The sequence below is a fragment of the Camelus ferus genome, chromosome 3 (assembly GCF_009834535.1).
Source record: "Camelus ferus isolate YT-003-E chromosome 3, BCGSAC_Cfer_1.0, whole genome shotgun sequence".
NCBI classification, from domain to species: Eukaryota; Metazoa; Chordata; class Mammalia; order Artiodactyla; family Camelidae; genus Camelus; species Camelus ferus.
The window spans coordinates 89,355,235-89,373,167 of NC_045698.1; the positions used below are offsets into that span (position 1 = coordinate 89,355,235).

The following is a 17,933-nucleotide window of genomic DNA, read 5'->3' on the forward strand; positions in this document are numbered from 1 at the left end:
TTGTATCTATTTTTACTTAGCACTATTTGAAAGTGAATATAAAATTTCTGGAAAAATTAGAACCAATACATGGGCTGATGCAAGAATACACACAATACTGCTAGTTGTCCCAAGATGATCAATGATTCCTTCTTTTGTGGTGAGATTTCAGGCACGGAATTGGCCTTGGCCAATATAAATTTTGGCAACATATGTTTTTAGTTCTTCTAATAAATCAAATAGTCTCACATTTACAGTGCCAAATATTTTCTCAACTCACTTATATCAGTAGTTGCTAAAAATTTAGTTCCCTGCCCTGGAATGATGTTAGGAGGTCCATGGTAAGTAAAATCAATGTAACACATGAGTTTTTCATGAAGTTAATTCTATTTATTTTCAAAGACTGTCTTTTATTATAGCAGTACCCCCTTCCTTTTATTTAATGTTGAAATAAATCCTTCCCTTCATGAGACAATGGTAATAATAGATGGTAATTGTTTTAATGTGTGCATAATGTTTTTAATTTTACAAATTAAAAAGATGGCAAACATATGTTTCCTTACTCATTTATTTTTTTCCCAGAGGAGGACAGATTTTACTTGTATTGGACATCCAAAAGTCTGAGCTCCATATTCTATTCTTTGCTTCAAATATTTTCTAGGAGGTGACTGAATCAGACTAGAGCTAGGAGAGAAGAGAACAGAATGTTAAAGATGCTCTTCAAATTGTAAACTGACTTTTCAGTTGTAAACTACTTGAGACCAATAGTTTTTTTTTTTTAATGGAGAGATATTTCTGAATTGAGAAGACCAGAACTACTGAATAAATTTAGAAAGCATTTTCTTGATCTACCCACAAGGGTTTTAAGAGCCTATATGTCTTCTGGGCTCTTCACTGTGATGTCAAAGTAATCATTTTGAGGTTAATAACCAGAGTCTGTCTTCGAGTTACCAGTTTTTTATTTCTTAGGAAATCTGAGGTTAGCTAGAACCCAGCTGCAGAACATAATGCAGAATAAGAAGGGAAGGCTGACAGTGTGAGGCAATGCTTAATCATTGCAACATGTGCAATTAAACATTTATACACGCTTCCTAAAAACAGAGCTGGGATGATGGTATCTGCAAGAAGAAAAAAAAAGTGTAATTAAACACCCCTCAGTTTATCTTCAGTAAAATTTAATCATTGTATAAAATTTGTTATTCTTTGCAATTACCTGTTTCCTCCTCACTTCACCCTCCTTTAGAGTCCTTAGTTTCAAGTCTTGATAACTTCTTAAATGAGCTCACTGGGAAAAAAAAAGTTATTTTTAAGGAAAAATAATAGCTAGTATTTTAGACTTTTTTAAAAAAAAATGGATGTGGAAATGGATCAAAGTTCCCACATCAATCAATATTAGAAAATTTTGTTAAAAGTACTGTCAAGGCACCCTAAGGATAGAATTTCAGTATAAATATCAACACCAACCTATTAACATTTTCAAAAATACTTTTTGTGGAACAACAAGCCAACTTTGTGATGTTTTATGAACAAACAGTTCAAATATTCCTTTATCTGTTTCAAATCATGAATACATTTTGTTGCGTGCCTCCGCGCTCGTCGCCCCCACCCCGCTCTACCCTTGGCAGTCTGGCTTTTTTTTTTTTTTCTTTGATTCTTCCCCTCGCCTCCAGCCTCTCGTTTAGTTCCCTTTAGTGATTAGTGATTGAATGAGTGAAGTCTCCGGCCCAGGTCCAGCAGCCCGGCTGCCTCGACCCCACGCCACGCAGCCTCCCCCCGGGCCCGGGGGCGCGGCGCACTTGCCGAGGCGCGCGCCGAGGGAGGAGCCGGGGCGCGGGGCGGGGGGTTGCCGAGCGGCTCAGGCAGCCGCGGTCCGCGCAGAGCTTGGCCCCGAGCCGGGGGGGGGGGGGGGGGGGGGCAGGCGGGAGGCGGACGGGACCGCCGCCGCGGAGCAGAGGAGAGATACACCAGCCCAAGGACAGCCCGAGGGGAGCTGCGGCCGGCGTGGGAGGCGGCCGTTCCAGAGTGCGCGGCCGTCACCTGGGAGCAGCGCCGGGACCCGACGCGCCGGAGGGGTGCCCCTGAGCGCGGGGCTGGCGGGCAGGCGGAGCCAGGATTCCACGAGACCCGGGGACACCCTGCACGGAGGCGTGGCCCCGAGACCCTGCGCCGCATCGCGCGGATCTAGACCGTAAGCCTCCACATTGTTCAGCCGTCGCCACCCCAGCTTCTGGTTCGAATTTAACCTGCAGGCACCGGAAAGACTACCCTGAGAAGGAGAGCATCTGCCCCTGAAGGTGGTAGGTTTTGCTTTTACAGGCACTGAGGACTGACCCAGCCTGCCTGGAGAGGACTGGCAAAAGTCTCAGAGCCCGGCAGGGAGCGGGCCGCCGTCGGGGCGCGGAGGTCAGGGCGCTGGGCGGGGCTCGAAGGTACCCAGACCCCTGTGAGCATCTGCACTGATTTCTTGAGCTGTCTGCTCATCCACCAGGTGTCCCAGGCCTTATCCCCAGCCCTCGTTGGGGCGAGTTTTTCTGTGCAAGTTTCTGATTCTGTTTTGCGAGATTCCCTTCTCCCTCCTGGAAAGTCTGGCAAAGAACTTCAGGTGCCAGACCTGAGCGCTAAAGACACACGATCTCCGCAGAGAGGTGCGCCTGGATGAGGACAATGGCCGGGCTGGGATCTGAGCTTCCTTCCGGCCCCGTGGCCCCCATGCTCCTGTCATGGCTAACAGGACTAGGGGCTGGAGTGATCGTCCTGGGCTTCTTGCAGAAAATCCTGTACCCTTACTTCTGGGACGACTTCTGGTACCTGCTGAAAGTGGTCCGCTGTGGGTTACGGATGGAGATGTACAGACTGAAGGGGGAGCTAGTCACTGTCCTGGATAAGTTCCTGATCCACGCCAAGAAGCAGCCCCACAAACCTTTCATCATCTACGAGGGAGACGTCTACACCTATCAGGACGTGGACAGAAGCAGTAACAGAGTGGCGCACGTCTTCCTGAACCATTCCACGCTGAAAAAGGGGGATATCGTGGCTCTGCTGATGAGCAATGAGCCCGACTTCATTCACGTGTGGTTCGGCCTGGCCAAGCTGGGCTGCGTGGTGGCCTTCCTCAATTCCAACGTTTGCTCAATCTCCCTCCTGCACTGCATCCTCAGTTGTGAGCCCAAGGCCCTCGTGGTGGGTGCAGGTAGAGTATGGGGTGTGGTCGGCCTGTGCAGAATGACAGCGCTGCCTCCTAACCCTACTCCTCATTTTTTTATTAGAACTGATTCACAGCTAATACTCTGGGTGTGTGATGAAGTGTGCATATTTAGAGTACAAAACGTTTTTACAGTTCTGTGGATGGCGGTTTAACACCCCCTCTCCCACTTCAGTCACCTTGTTGTATATTGCTAATTATCGAGACTTTTCTGAAATCTCTGCTGCTTATTATTTTAGTGGGGGTGGGGTGGGCATTTTACTGTTAAAACTGATATCTTCAGTGAGTACAAGAACACAGACAGCTTGGTTAAGTTCTAAATGTTGTCAGACCTCACAAAATTATTTAATGAAGAAGAAAGTGATCCTGATTTCGTTGTGGAATACCCACCACCTCTAATAGTAACACTGTCAAGGTTGACTGCGTTTGCAGGACAAGCATGTTTGATCAGAAGTGCATGAATTCCTGTCTTCATGTCTGCTCTTACTTTGCTCTGCCTGCAAGCTAGGATTTGCCTGGCCAGGTTGGGCTCCCACTTTGCAGCCAGTGACGGGCCCTTGGCTGACTCTAGGCCTTTCTCTCCCTTCTCCCACCCCCATCTGTGCATCTTTTTCTTTCTTTCAGTGAGTACTAGCCATCTGCCCCTTCCCCTTGGATTTAGGCTTCGGATACATATACTGACCATGAACTACAAAGAAAAGTCTTTGGTTGAGTGCCAAACTGATGAAGAACCTAGGAAGATGGGTTGCCTAACAAAGTGGAATAGAAGTAGGAACAATGATACATATTTGGTATAATCTAAATGGTTTCTACGTATGCCTCCTGCATGGAGGTAGGAAAGTGGAGGATGAGGAGGATCGTGGCAAGGACCTTAGTAAAAATATTTAAGTATTTTAAGTTAATAGATATATACTGATACTTCATATAGAATTTTTAGATTCACAGGGGGAAAAAATCTACATTTATATACCAGTGAGCTCTAAAGTATAGCACTTTCCAAGTAACTTTTATTATGTGATAATTGCACATCACTTGAAAATGAGTTAGGCAATATATGGTAGAAAAGGTTAGTTATTCAAAGCTTTCACTTTTGCCTGTTCAGGTCGTCCTTCCAGCTCAATTTGTGACCTGATACAGTAGCAAAGTATTTACTCTTAAGCACTGATTTTATCTTAAATTACAGGAGTAGAGAAGCCAGATAGTCTCGCTTGTGTATTTTTTTGTTCTTTTTTCTTTTCATTCAACAGTCATATCCTCCAAGATTGAAATTGAGCTCCTCACCTCGGAGAGAGGTTAACCAGTATGACAACGTATCTTTGAACTCTGGCCATCAGTAGGATAAATGAGTTACACAGAGTTTTGATAATATGGTGGAACAATATTTACCTCTTGTTCAGGGGCAAGTGACAATGTGGAAGCAAAAGGGAAAAACATCACACTTTGGATATATTCTGACATTCATTTTGCTCAATCTAACTTAGATTGTAGTTTCTGGAGCAAATTGAAACCTTAAATTGTGCTAAAAATTGGTAAAGCCATACATTTCCTTTAGAAGAGCAAACTAAGAGGGCCTTATATCCCTGAAAAGATTTCCGGAGCCATGATGTTGAGGCCAACCTGAGAAACATCCCATATCCTGCCTCTTGCGGGACTCCTCTTGAAGTGCTTAGGGCTGGTTACCTCTCAAAATAGAGTTTTCAAACTTTGCTGTTGCCTAATTAGCACTGATTAATCTGCAGTTTCACTTGTGCCAGGTTTGCTTTGCTTGCCAATAACTAATTGCATTGTTTCCTTGTTCTTGTTTTTACCACCGACAGTCAGTTTTTGTATATGAAAGCCACTTTGGGACACTACAATTTTAAGCCAAAAACATTTAATTGGTTTGCTCTGAAAGTAGGTACCTGGAGAAATCAACCTTAACTCTTTCTAACAGTTCTTTCTAGCGTGCCTCCAAAATATATAAATTACATGTATTTTTCACATTTTTCTATTTCAATTAATTAATAGATTTTTTTTTGCAAGTCATGACTTATATATCACAGTCACTTTTCTCTACTTGAAGTTCTTACCCTGAAAATGATTTTCTTGGCATCTTGAGTCTAATTCATGAACTATATATATGTATATAGTTAGAATATGTACACATATAATACATACGTATAGTTAGAACTTTACATTTCAGAAGTCTTAAATTCTCATCAGATATTTCTAGTAGAGATGTGCTATTAAAGCATCATATCTGAGGGAGAATGTACTGAGGTGGAAGGACCAGTCAGGTGGTTTAGATCAAGATAAGCCAGACAGTCCCGGGTTTCACCCATGATCTTTTGCTTCTTAGCTCTGTGTTTGCAGATAAGATCAACAGCTGGCCTGAGTTTCACTTTCCTTAGTTGTAAAATGGTGATAGCATCGTCTCCTTCACAGTATAATTCTGAGGACTAAATGATACAGCTTTTGTAACGTGACTAGCTGAGTGCCTGGTATGTACAAATTAAATCCTTGGTTAATTAAAATAATTGCTATTATCATTATAGAATCATCCGAGGCTTTTAATAAGGAATCTCATTTGGATTTTGCTGCTACAACCTAACTTGGGGTGTTAGCTGTTAAGAAAGACTAGTAAGCAGTCTATTTAGTATAGGACCTTGAACACTTTGCTATGTTTTAGCCAAATTTTATCGTTCAGTTTCAAACAGGTTTTACAGGTAGACCAGATGTTGTCCATGGTGGTCCACGGTGACAGGGGAAGTTTTAGTCAAGGCAGGTGTCTGATAGTTCTGTCTCAGTCAACTAGGCCACCAGGGAAATGTTATTCTTACTGTAATTGTCATTAACAAAAATATCACTGTTGCCATTTATTCAAGACTGACTCTGTAAAAGCTACCCCCAGTCATTCTAAGAGGCAGGTGCACAGCTATACTTTAGAAACCAAGAGGGAGAGAAATTTGCCTGAGGTATCTGGGGTGACACAGCTTAGGAGAGGTGCAGAGCAGACTCAAAACCTAGCCTCTGACATAAGACTCTGCTCCACTATACAGGCTAGCTCATTCGGTTCTAGGGCTGTTAATCCCCTTTTGATTTAACTCTGAAAAAAATTTGCATTTCAGTTATATAAAAAGAGTAAACTAGTTACCAATATTAAGACATCAGGTTTTTCATAGACAGATACGTAGAAAAAAAATTAAATGTTTATGAAACTATTATTCCTTTCTCTCATAGTCTGAAGACTCAGATATACTTGCAAAGACGTTTTGTATCCTGTGGTTTGGTTTGGAAGATGTGTCAAGTGGCATCCCAAGTTTCCCCAGAAAATTCCAGCACTGACTGAAAAGTGCATAGTCTGAGATTAAACCAAGTCCTTTCCCCCCCAGCATTTGAATTGTGATATTGCTGATAGTGTCTGCGGTCAACATTATCTCTGCTTTTTATGCTTTCCTCTTTACTTGGGCCAGACAGGGAAACGTTGAGGTGTTTGTATTTAGCTTTTAAAAGTTTATGTAATTATATCCTTTGACATATTTAGCAATAAACAACGAAGAGTCACTTCCATTTTTACAGTGCTGCATGAATTACCAAGTGTTTTTATACACGTTGTCTTAAATGATCCTCACCATAGCTGTGGCCTGGTTTTAAAGACAAGGGAAGCAATTGGAGTAATTGCTCAAGCTCACGCTAAGTCGTAGAAGCCTGTTGGCTCCACCTTTGTCTTTATCCTCCTTTCTGCTCCTGCTCATCCCGTCTCCATCTGTTCCCTCTCTCTCCCCTTCCCCTCCCCCACCCTGCCCCTTTTCCTTCTCTCTCTGTCATCTTCCATCTCTTCATCTACTCTGTTTCAGTGCTTTGCCCACCAAATGCCCCTGTCTCAGATGTGCTGTGGTTGTTCACAGTGACACAATGGAATAGTCAAGTTCTTGCTAATTAACATACGCACATTTGGGTGGCTCTGAGGAATAAGTCAAGAACTCCGATGGAAGCTCTTTGGACTAAGGAAGTTTGTTTTGTTTGCTGCTAAATTCTCAGAACTCAGCGCAGAGGAGATGCTCAGTAGGAGTTTATTGCCCGGGTGGGTGCGTACGTGATTGAATGACCTAATGAAAACCTAGGAGGTATCTGTGGGCGTTCTGGAACTTTTTATTTACTTGCCTATTTTTGCCAATGAATTGTCCCTCTGCTGTCCACTTGGTAACTGATTTTGGCAATAGATATCTCCATGGAATTTCCTGGTGTGTTATTTTATATCAATGGTGCTAAATGTTAGAATCACGACTCCTCAGAGGTACAGTGTATTTAGACTTTGCAGTGTCTAGTGTTCAAGCTAAGCATCCACAAAGTTTCAGATCTACTTGCATGTGTGTATTTTGCCCTCTCTCCCTTCTCAGTGTATCACATGTTAAGTCATTATAAGTGAATAAGTAAAAATGTATATTTATATTATCCTGAACCTTTTAACTTTAGATTTCGTGGTATTTGGGGTCTCACCAGGTTTGGAAGAGTTTTGTGTTTCTGTTCACAAGAAGTGCGAATCGTATGTCAGCTCTACAAACTTGCAGTAATGCACACAGCATTCCCCTGCTCCTTTTCACAAACTGTTGCATTCAGACTGTGCAGGGCGAATGTTCTGGTTAACAATCAAGCCATTGTAATTCTCCAAATGACTTCCAACCATGAAGGCATCTGCTTTTTAAAGTCCAAGAGGAAGAGTTAGAGAAGAAATAAAGACCTTTTAAGTTTTATGGAAAGTAATACATGTTCAGCTAGATAAGGCAGGGATCTCGTGAACTCGTATTATTTTATCCATGTGCTGGAATCCTCCTCACACGTATCTGTTTTACTGTGATATCCTCACATCTGCCTATTTTAAGTGTCAGAGAATTTCTGCAATTTTACTTGGAGGTAGTGGAATGAATGGCTGTTTTGCTTTTTTTTTCTTTCTTTCTTTTCATTTTAGACACAGCTAGGTCAGGGATTACCTCCAATCTAAGAGGAAATAATGAATTTTGATAGGAGATTTAAGCAGCTTCGTGGTTTACTAGTTGGAAAAGATAGTGTTCTAAGCAGGGGTGTCTTCTTCACTGATCATGAATGTACTGGCCCTGGGATTCTTATGTACAGCGTCTGCTAAACATGTGTTTCCTGGGAGAGAATGATGCTTGAATACTGGCAGTAGCAGAAACAACTTAAAGAGGGATTGTGCCTGCTCAGAGAGGTGGCCAGGCTGACCGGGAGAAACACATCTACGTAATAATTACTCTCTGGCAATAGGAGATGTGTGGGAAATAACTTTAAACGGAGTGTTCTACTTTTTATTTTCTTGCACAATGTTGCCTGTAATTGATACACTATCTGCGCCCCCAAAGATGTGGCAAGAGCTGGAAGTGGAAACACAGAAACCCATTTACAAACCTGTGCACAGACATTCAGGACACTTAGCATATTCTTCCCTGAAGGAATTTTATTCTCACATTGAAAGACTTATTATGCTCCTGTGCCCTTTCTACAGTTATTGTGATGATCAGTAAACTGATATCTGTCAAAATAGCTGGCACATTGTTCATCATAATGAGTTTCTGGCCTGATAGGAAGTATTATCTATATCATGATATGAATTGCTTTTAGGACACGGCTTACAGAAGCATCAGTTTGCTTAGAAACCATAGCCTGCCTGTGTGTTCTATGAGAACGCTTTTAAGTCATAGGATGGGAGTTAATAAGCATGTGGTGAGATCTATAATTTCACTTTGGTTTCTGTGTAAACATTGTTTCGCAGCATGGGAAGCTCAAGTTAACCCTTTGCAGTTGAATTTCATAATCATTTTATTAATGCATAAAAGTTTAAATGTTTGCCAATGCATTAAGAGCTACAAGCAACCCCTTTGAAAATATTAGCTTATTTTATGTTAAATAAGATAGTTTAAAGAGTTTGTAATGCAGTGTGAATAATGTAATTCACACTAATGGTATATTAGAGAGATATATTGTGTTTTTACTCATTGATTTTATAGTCTCAGAAATGTGATGAGACATAATAATGATGGAAAAACAAGAAATTAATTTGTGCCAACAGTGCTAAAGGATTATAAGCAGAGATCATAATTTACCTGTTTTGATGCTCGCAACCCCACCTAGTGCAGTGCCTTGCGTATGTGAGAAACAATGTGTATTTCTGGTAAGAACTTACTGCTTTGAAAGAGATTCAGTCTTCTCCTATAATGTAAAGGGCATAGAATATTCACCTGTTTCATTTTCGTATGGTTACTCATTGTTAAGACCTGCATCTACAGTGGAGCCCACGGGCAGAGTGCAATTCCCTACGGCCAGTGCCTGTGGTGTGTGTGCCAGGCACAGTCAGCGAAGGGGTGGAGCAGGACAGGCATCCTTCTTTTGAGGTGCTTACAGTTCTACCGGTTGCAATGGTAGCACACGTCACTGAAGAGTAAATCTTCAAGAAACACAGCCAGATGTCCCTGAAGTATTTTAACAAATGCTATTTAGTTCTAGGACTTAATATTTAGAATTTGCTTTCAAAATTGTATTAGAACTTTTCATTTTATTATGAAAGATCGACAGTGATAAGTAAATAATGATTCTTCATCCCTTAATAGACTTTTCCAATTTTTATGTCAGTTTTCACTATCCTCACCCACATGGTCCTACCACTGTTGAAGAATTAATTTGGTTATATAAAATTCTATCTGATAATTCTAAATGTCTCAATGCAATTTTAATCTATAAAGAAAATTAAATCGTATCTCCTGATTCCTAGGAATCCACTTCCTTCCTTTTTCTTGTAAAAGTCATCACTCTGTAAATACTGTTTCTTTAGGCTCTACAATTTCAACAAAATTTGGGGCCACAGTTAATCATATTGTAGTTTTTTTTTGCACTTATTTTGCCAATTTAGACACACATATTATTAAGAACGTATAAAGTTTGTGCTGTTGATTTACAATTCCAGTTGAGAGATTTGAAATTATGGTAATGAACTGGGTCAATTCAGAGACTTGTACTTACACATTCAAAATGCCACAGAGAATCATTTAAAGAAAATCCAGTACCAAAAATTAAAAGAAAATACAAAGTTTGGATTATTTGCTTCTCCTGCTTTTTCATTTTTTTTGTGACTTGTCCTTTCCCCAACATTCCTTGTGATTTTTCACTTCTCTTTCTTACCAAAGCAGTCTGTAGACAGCAGCATGCTACGTATGCTGGAATTTTACAGTTTTTTCCCCCAGATTTCTTAAAGAAATAAAAATTGGTAAGTGTCAGGTCCCGATTTGCCTCCCACCAACTCTGACACATCAAGTCTTTATTATTTACCGTGGTTCCTTAGTTTTCTTTTGGGTTTTATTTGTGAATTGGCCAGTCCCATTTGAGGTCTTTCTTTTGCTCCTTCTTTGTGTTCAATCTGGGCTACAGATTTTGAGGAAGTAAATCATGAGTTTTCCTCAAATGTTTTGTATTATAGTAGACCTCAGTAGAGGCTGACAGATGGCTTTTTGAAATAACCGAACACTGATATGCATTTCCAGGAAAATGTTTAATGCAGCACCCTGAATTCATCTTCAGAGTGGATTATACTTGGTGGTTATTTTAAAATTTTTCTTTAAAAATTATAAAAAAATGTAATCGTTTAGATGGAAAGGTCCATACTTACATGTACTTTACCATTCTGACCAGGGTATATTTTACATTTAATAACTTTTTATAGTGGATTTCTTTTTTAAGGTCATGGATAGATTTTAGAGCTAATTAGGCTTGAGTCAGACTAACAGGTCTACTGCCCACCAACTTGTGCCCTTGGTGGAATTGGTTTCCTAGGGCTGCGGTCATAAAGGTGCCTAAAACAGCAGAAATCCATCCCCTCACAGATCTGGGGGCTAAAAGTGCAACATAAAAGTGTCTGCAGGGTCATGCTGCCTCTGAAGGGTCTAAGAATCTTCCCAGCCTCTTCCTAGCTTCCGGTGGTTGCTGGTAATCTTTGGCATCCCTGACATTAATGCCAAAGGCCAGCTGGGCATTATTGCTTAATGTCCCCATGGATGTTAATATAGATTTTAAGATAAATAATATAGCACTCAGAAATTGCTTATATCTTAGAAAAGTATGATGTCTTATAGGAATATGAGAGTAAAATTTGAGCACTTGTGTGGAATGTGAAAGTAGAACTTCACTGTTAAAGGTACATGTTCAGGAAGGGAGTGTTACATTTTAAAAGAATTTAAAGAATAGGGGGAGGGCATTGCTCAGTGGTAGAGTGCATGCTTAGCGTGCACGAGGTCCTTGGTTCAATCCCCGGTACCTCCATTAAAAAAGATAATGAAATAAACCTAATTACCCCCCCCCCCAAAAAAGAGAATTTAAAGAATATACAAAAGCCTCCAAGAATGATGATGCTCTCCTTTTTTGTATCCCATTGGACGCCAGGTATCTTAACATTTAATATTTCCTCCTCAAGAACTCCTGCCCACCTCCCGTCTCCCTCCTTCTCTACCACTGCTCTCCTCCTGGACGGATGGCATTGTCTCCTACATTAAAGATCAATTTCAGAAGGTCTAGGTCAGTCTCCCAGAGAAACTCAACACAGCCTCGTCTCCACAGTTGCTTTTTTGTTATCTGTACAGTAGATGCTTCCTGAGAGATGTGTCCCTTTTCCCTTCTCAAGGCTGAATTTCGGCCCAGACGTTTGATCTTGTGAGAACCCCTAAGCTCTTCAGGCCTGAAGACACCGGTGTTTGCAGTTTTTCTAATCCTCTGCCTTCCTTCTGCTTGACGTTGGTTCAGGCCAGGCCCTGGATCCCACTGCTCCTGACGCCACTTCTGCCTTCATCCGCCCCCTCCCACCTGCCATCGTCACACTGTACTGTGCGCTGTGAATCCTCCTGCCTTTTCTGGAAGGGGTTCTTTTTCCCCTTTTGCTTTCAAAGACTTTTACCTTTAAGTATTCTAATCCAGAGAAAAGAGCATCTCTCAATCTGCTCATTTAACTTTTCACTCTGAAATGATCTCTAAGCCATAATATAATGATCTTGTGACTCCAGCACAGTCAGGGGATTTTCCTGTATTACTGCATTCTAGTAGAACCAAACAGGGACAGACACGTGGCTGATTAGAATAATGAGCTACTGAGTTGTATTTCAAAGAAAATGTTTAGTGCAGTGTCCTGAAGTTTAAATTTAAAGCAAAGTATAAAAATAGGATTTTATTTTAAAAAAGAATTATATTTAATGATTGGGAAACAAAATCCAATCTGGGTAATGGAATCTCCAAATTTCAGTTTGAACTGGGCTATTTGCATTGATTAAATCACGTAGTAACTAGCTTTCCCTTTCAGTTGGTCATGTTGAAACAGAATCATAATAAGGCTGTGATGTTATTTATCAGCATGAAAAGTGAGCGTTGTATTAACAATTTATCCCTATTTCAACATGCAAAAGAACGCACAAGGTGGATGGTTTGAGATTTACGTCTTATTTACTTATTCCTAATCCTTTGTTTTTCAGATTTGCTTGGAGCTATAGAAGAAATCCTTCCGAGCCTCCCAGAAGGTGTCAGCATTTGGGGAATGAAAGATTCTGTGCCACAAGGAGTAATTTCACTCAAAGAAAAACTGAGCACAGCATCTGACAGTCAGGTGCCCCGCGATTACTATGTAGCCTCAAGCCTCAAGGCTACTTATCTTTATATCTTTACTTCTGGAACAACAGGTAAGATCCATTTGTTTTTGGAACTTAAAAAGAATGCAGTGTATTTGCAAAGGAATAGTTTTGGGCAAATCTCTGCTGTGTGTAGTTGTTACTGAGCAAAGAGCTCATGTGCCCGCCGGACCCTGACCAAACCCTGACAGTGGGAATTCGCAGCAAAGTAGGGATTTATTGCGGGGCGCTGAGTGTCAGATCCACTCCAACTGGGTCTTTGAGTTAAGGGCTTCTTGAAGGGGAAGAACAAAGAAGCTGGAGTGACTCCTCATTGTCTTGTAACATTTCTGTGACAGTTTTAGGAGTCAGGATATCTCTGGTTTATGAATCTTTGGCCAGGAGGCCCATGGCTTGGGGGTCTGTGAGCTCATCTTGCCCTGGAGAAACAACCTGAGTTCGCACATTAACAGTGATGCCTATAATAGCAATTTTAGTGCATTACCGATGTTATCGGCAATAGCAATTTTAGTCATCTGACTCTGGTCAGTTAGCCCAGAACTGAGGTCAGAGGGGACAAGAAGGAGAATAAAGTTTTGGATAGAGAGACTGATCATAAGCTTGGCAAGAGAGCTTGCTTTTAAGGGGGCTCGGTTTCATAGTCACCAAACATCTGAGAAAGCAGGCATCCAAGACGACCTGCAGTTCTTAGATCTTTGAGCTCTCAAACTTGGATGGAAAAGGTAATTGCTTTAACGTTAACTTGGCAAGTCACCATATTCACTTGGCCACTGTCTCATGTGGAAAGATTTTCTTCCAGTTTGGTAGTACAAGTGGCCCTGGAATGTCTGAAGATGACCCAGCCCAGTTGCACAGAGTGTGAAATTTGGCCAGCTTCTTTGGCAAGATCTTTGCTAGCTTCCCTTAGATGCCTGATGCATAAAATGAAGATTAGTGTAAATAGTTTCTACTTATCCTGCTGGATTAAAAAATCCATTAGTTTACTTTAAAACAGTTTTCTATATTCTTGTATAAAACGTTAAATCCTAAACACGACCCAAGGATTGCTGCAATTGAAGCATCTGTAGCTGGCTCTCCTGGTTTTCCTTAGGTTGACTGGAACCTGTGAGAAACAAGAAATCTTGAAGGCGTTGCAGGTTTGGAGGAGCATATACAATAGAATCAAGTAACTAAACTTTCCTTTTTTAGGTAAACAGCCACAACCACACACACACGCACATACACACGCAGAAAAAGAAACTACCAGAGAATTCAAAAGGAATGTTAAACTTAATTGATCCTTAGGAAAAGTTGGATGGTATTTATGGCAGGGTGAATTTTGTAATTAATTTGACGATGACTGGGAGTTTGAGTTAGACATATTAAAAGTATTGTTACTGATTTTAATGCACAGGTAGTATTGTAAGCAAAAAAACTATGATTTAAGTAATGTTTTCTGTTTTTCTTTTTCTTTCATTGTTCCTATTTGAAGCCTAACAATGATCTCTTTTAGACCAGAGAGTGTTTTTTTTTAAACTCTATTTAGAACATCTTTGATAAATGAACTGAAAAATGCTAGTATGTATCAAGTTGTCAGCATAAATTCAGTCTGACTTCGAACAGTAAAATTTTGGAAATTATATGCTATGAAAACTTCCAACATTAGGTACTTGACCAGTTTGCCTTTACAGTGTTTTCTTGTAAAAATAGAAAGTAACTCCGGTCTTCAGAACAATCTTCATCACAGCCCCCTCCCCACCCCAAAGAGAATGGAGGGGAGCGGACTATTAACAGGTTTTGTTCTCAAAGATTAAAACCAGAGTGTTTGATACATTTGTACAACAGGCTGAAAGCAAAAGCACTGTTATTTTTTGTTTGATATTTATTTGTGTTAAAGTTATACAGCACAGAGATGAAAAATTCTGATAGTTTTAGAAATTTTAGAGAAAAGTACCCTGTATTTCTCCATCCCTAAACCAATTACATTCAGTATTTTTAGATCTTTGTATAATCACCTCCATATATCCAAACAGCATGAGTACTTTACTGGATACTTAATAGGTACCTGCTAAGAAGTGTGTACTGATTTGCTACAATGGAAGATGAGGATTTTATCTTCTTTCATTACCACTCTCTCCCTCCACTCATTTCTCTCTGGTGCAGACACTTTCTCTCCCAGCATCACCCTAATGTTGTTTTATCATAAATTTTGTCTTGATTAATATCAGTATCATAACTTAGTAAATAATATTGCTATCTGAGCTCTATAGTATAACAAAATTATATTTATTTCCTGTCAGGTAAAACTCTCCCCAACCTGGAATTAATGATTTGTTTTTGTTTATTTGCTGGCTTGCTTAGTTTTCTGTACATCTGTAACTGGCTCATACCCATCCCTTTTACAAAACAGTAACTCACTTTTAGATATTGCAAAGTGAGTCTGTATTTTGCCAAGCCCGTGTTCTTGGGCACCTCTTTCCCAGAGCTGTCCTCCCTACATTTTCAGCTGTGACGTGTTGCTCTTTTATCGTCCTGGGTTCACTCCTCACCCTCACCCTGAGAATCCCCTTCAACTCTTTTCTGTTTTTGTGATTCCCCTGATTCCTAGTTCTAAATTCATTTCCTTGGTTTGCTTTTCATTTTATCACTGCACTGACTTTAGTAGCTGTTTGATAAAGAGAACTTAGCAGGTTAAGTTTTAAGTCCTCACGTGTCTGAAAATGTCTTTTCCCCCCTTCCCTTTGTTTGTGTAGAATTGTAGATTAGAAATGATAATTTATGCAGGGATTTGAAGGTATTGCTTTTTTATCTTCTGTCTTCTAGTATACATAGTGAGAAGTCTTTTTCTTTCTGATTTCTTCTCCTTTACATGCAACCTGGTGTTGTCTGTCTGTCTTTCTTTCTATCTTTCTTTCTTTCTTTCTTTCTTTCTTTCTTTCTTTCTTTCTTTCTTTCTTTCTTTCTTTCTTTCTTTCTTTCTTTCTTTCTTTCTTTCTTTCTTTCTTTCTTTCTTTCTTTCTTTCTTTTCTTTTCTTTCGACTTTTAGAATCATTTATGAGCCTTCAGCAGTCTGTAACATCGTGATGACTTGTGCTGGAACGGGTCTGTTTTATCCATTTCGCTGGGACACTTGTAGGTCTTTTCAGTCTAGAAACCCATGTCTTGCAATTCTAGGTACTTGAAAAAAATTTTTAAATGTCTACGTACCCTTCTCTTTTCTTCTTTATTTCTGTTCTTTCTGGCCATTCCCTTCTTCCATCATGTTTATTTGTTTGTCCGTTCTTTCATCTTTGGAACTCTGACTTTTTAAAGATTGGCCCTCTTGGACGGAGTTATTAATTTAATCATCTTTTCTGTCTTATTTTCTTCTCTTGATTTACTTTTTGAGAAATTTACCTTTTAGCCCTTGTGTTGTCTGAATATTCCTCATTTTATAGCATGTTATTTTTGTATTATTGATGCTTCATTGTCTCATATCTCTCAGAATATTAATGATAATAGTTTTTGAAAGTTTCTCCTCTCGATCTTGTCTCTATTTTCTCTAACATCCTTTTATCTTTTGTTTTATGTTGGTCTCTGTTCTTTGTCCTATAGGACTTCCTCAAATATCTGGTGACCTTTGGCTGTTCCTATTTAAAGTGCAGACACGAAAACACACACACATGTGCAAACAAACCAGATCCTAACTAGAAGCTCTGTGTAAATGAGTGGGATTGTGGGCCAGTTGGTTTCATTGTCCAGAACGTTTTGTTGGGAGATTCCTGATTGTCAGTGTCTTTCCATTTTCACTTCTGGCCTCTGTAGACTTCTTAGACAAGTCAAGTGTTAAAGGGAGCTGGAGGAGGATGCAGACTTTCTATTATTCCCCTATTTGTTCAACTTCTCTTCTTCCTGGTGTTTCTAGAGGCTCATCTTTTGCAGACAATGAATATCAAATCTTTTATTAGTGTGAAGGAAGCAATCTGGGGCTGTAATTTTGTTTTATTTTTTGCATTTTAAAATATCAAAAGCATTTAGAGTTGACATTCTTCCAAATTTGGTTTGTGAATGACCTTATACATGGAAAGTTATACAAATATCTCCTTTTAGCTTAAAGTTCTGAGCAACACGGGGTCTTGTAGAGAGCAGAGCAGAGCAACATACAGAATTGGGCATACAGTAGATGTCATGCTTTAGAAATACAAAGCCATCAAAGAATGTAACAGAATCACATTTGCTACCGACTACGGTCCTTGGACTCTTTAATCAATAGAAATTGATTAAATGCTAATCAATAGAAATTATTAAGAGGCTAGCCCAGGAAGTCAGGCGGGGCTTTATTGGGACTTGCAGGAGGGAGTGAAAACAAGAAACAGGTGCCCTTGGCTCCCCAGGAAGGGCAGGCTGGTTCCTTGGTGAGGGTAAGGTAGGGGCGAAAGGGATCAGTAGGTCTGCCAGGTGGGAGGGGTGGCTTCGGTGGTCACACCACCTTGGTGGTGCTGTGTGCAGGGATCATGTGCAGTACCCAGTTCCTGGCACCTCAGAAATGGCAGTTGATTTGTGGCCTTTGTGTATCTTATTGTTTATAATTGTTCCAACTGTGCATGCATGCAGTTATTTTTTTAGTCCCCTATAGTTTCTTTATATTCTGTTGCTTGAGGAGATGTATGTCCAGGTGCAAGCACTCCAGTAGAGGGTCTCACCTCCCAGGTCCTGGCCTATCTCACATTGAGCCTTGTTAAAATTTAATTGATTTTTTAAAATAAAAAGCATCTCTCCCTTTCTCTCTCTCTAATACAAGCTGATATCTTGCAGCTCAAAAGTGAGAGCTGAATTAAGTAATTGTAATTATAATAAACATGAAAATTTATATTAGTATTTCACCTACTATCATAAGAATCACTTGATTCTTACACAGGAAAATTCTATGATGTCGATAATGAAGAAGGTGTTGGTGCAAGTTAGGACATGGAATAAAGACGTGAGACTCTGAGAAGATAAATGATAGGAGTAGAGTCTACTCATAGGTCCTTTCACACATGTTCTAAGGGAGCTCTTCGGATAATAGCGAAACTTTCCTAATCATTTTTGCAACCACCAAGTTCTGTTTGCCCAGGGCCACCAAAATATTATAGCCCTAG

The 17,933-nt window shown here is 40.2% G+C and overlaps 1 protein-coding gene across 1 annotated transcript in view; it reads left to right on the plus strand.

The window, feature by feature from the left end:
* Positions 1-1,927: 1,927 nt before the first annotated feature.
* The window catches only part of SLC27A6 (solute carrier family 27 member 6), a 51,189-nt gene continuing 35,183 nt past the window's right edge, over positions 1,928-17,933 (plus strand). The window contains exons 1-2 of the mRNA XM_006191460.3: positions 1,928-3,169; positions 12,682-12,885. Coding sequence (XP_006191522.2) covers positions 2,635-3,169; positions 12,682-12,885 — 739 coding nt within the window. The 5' untranslated portion in view covers positions 1,928-2,634. The remainder of the gene's footprint in view (positions 3,170-12,681; positions 12,886-17,933) is intronic.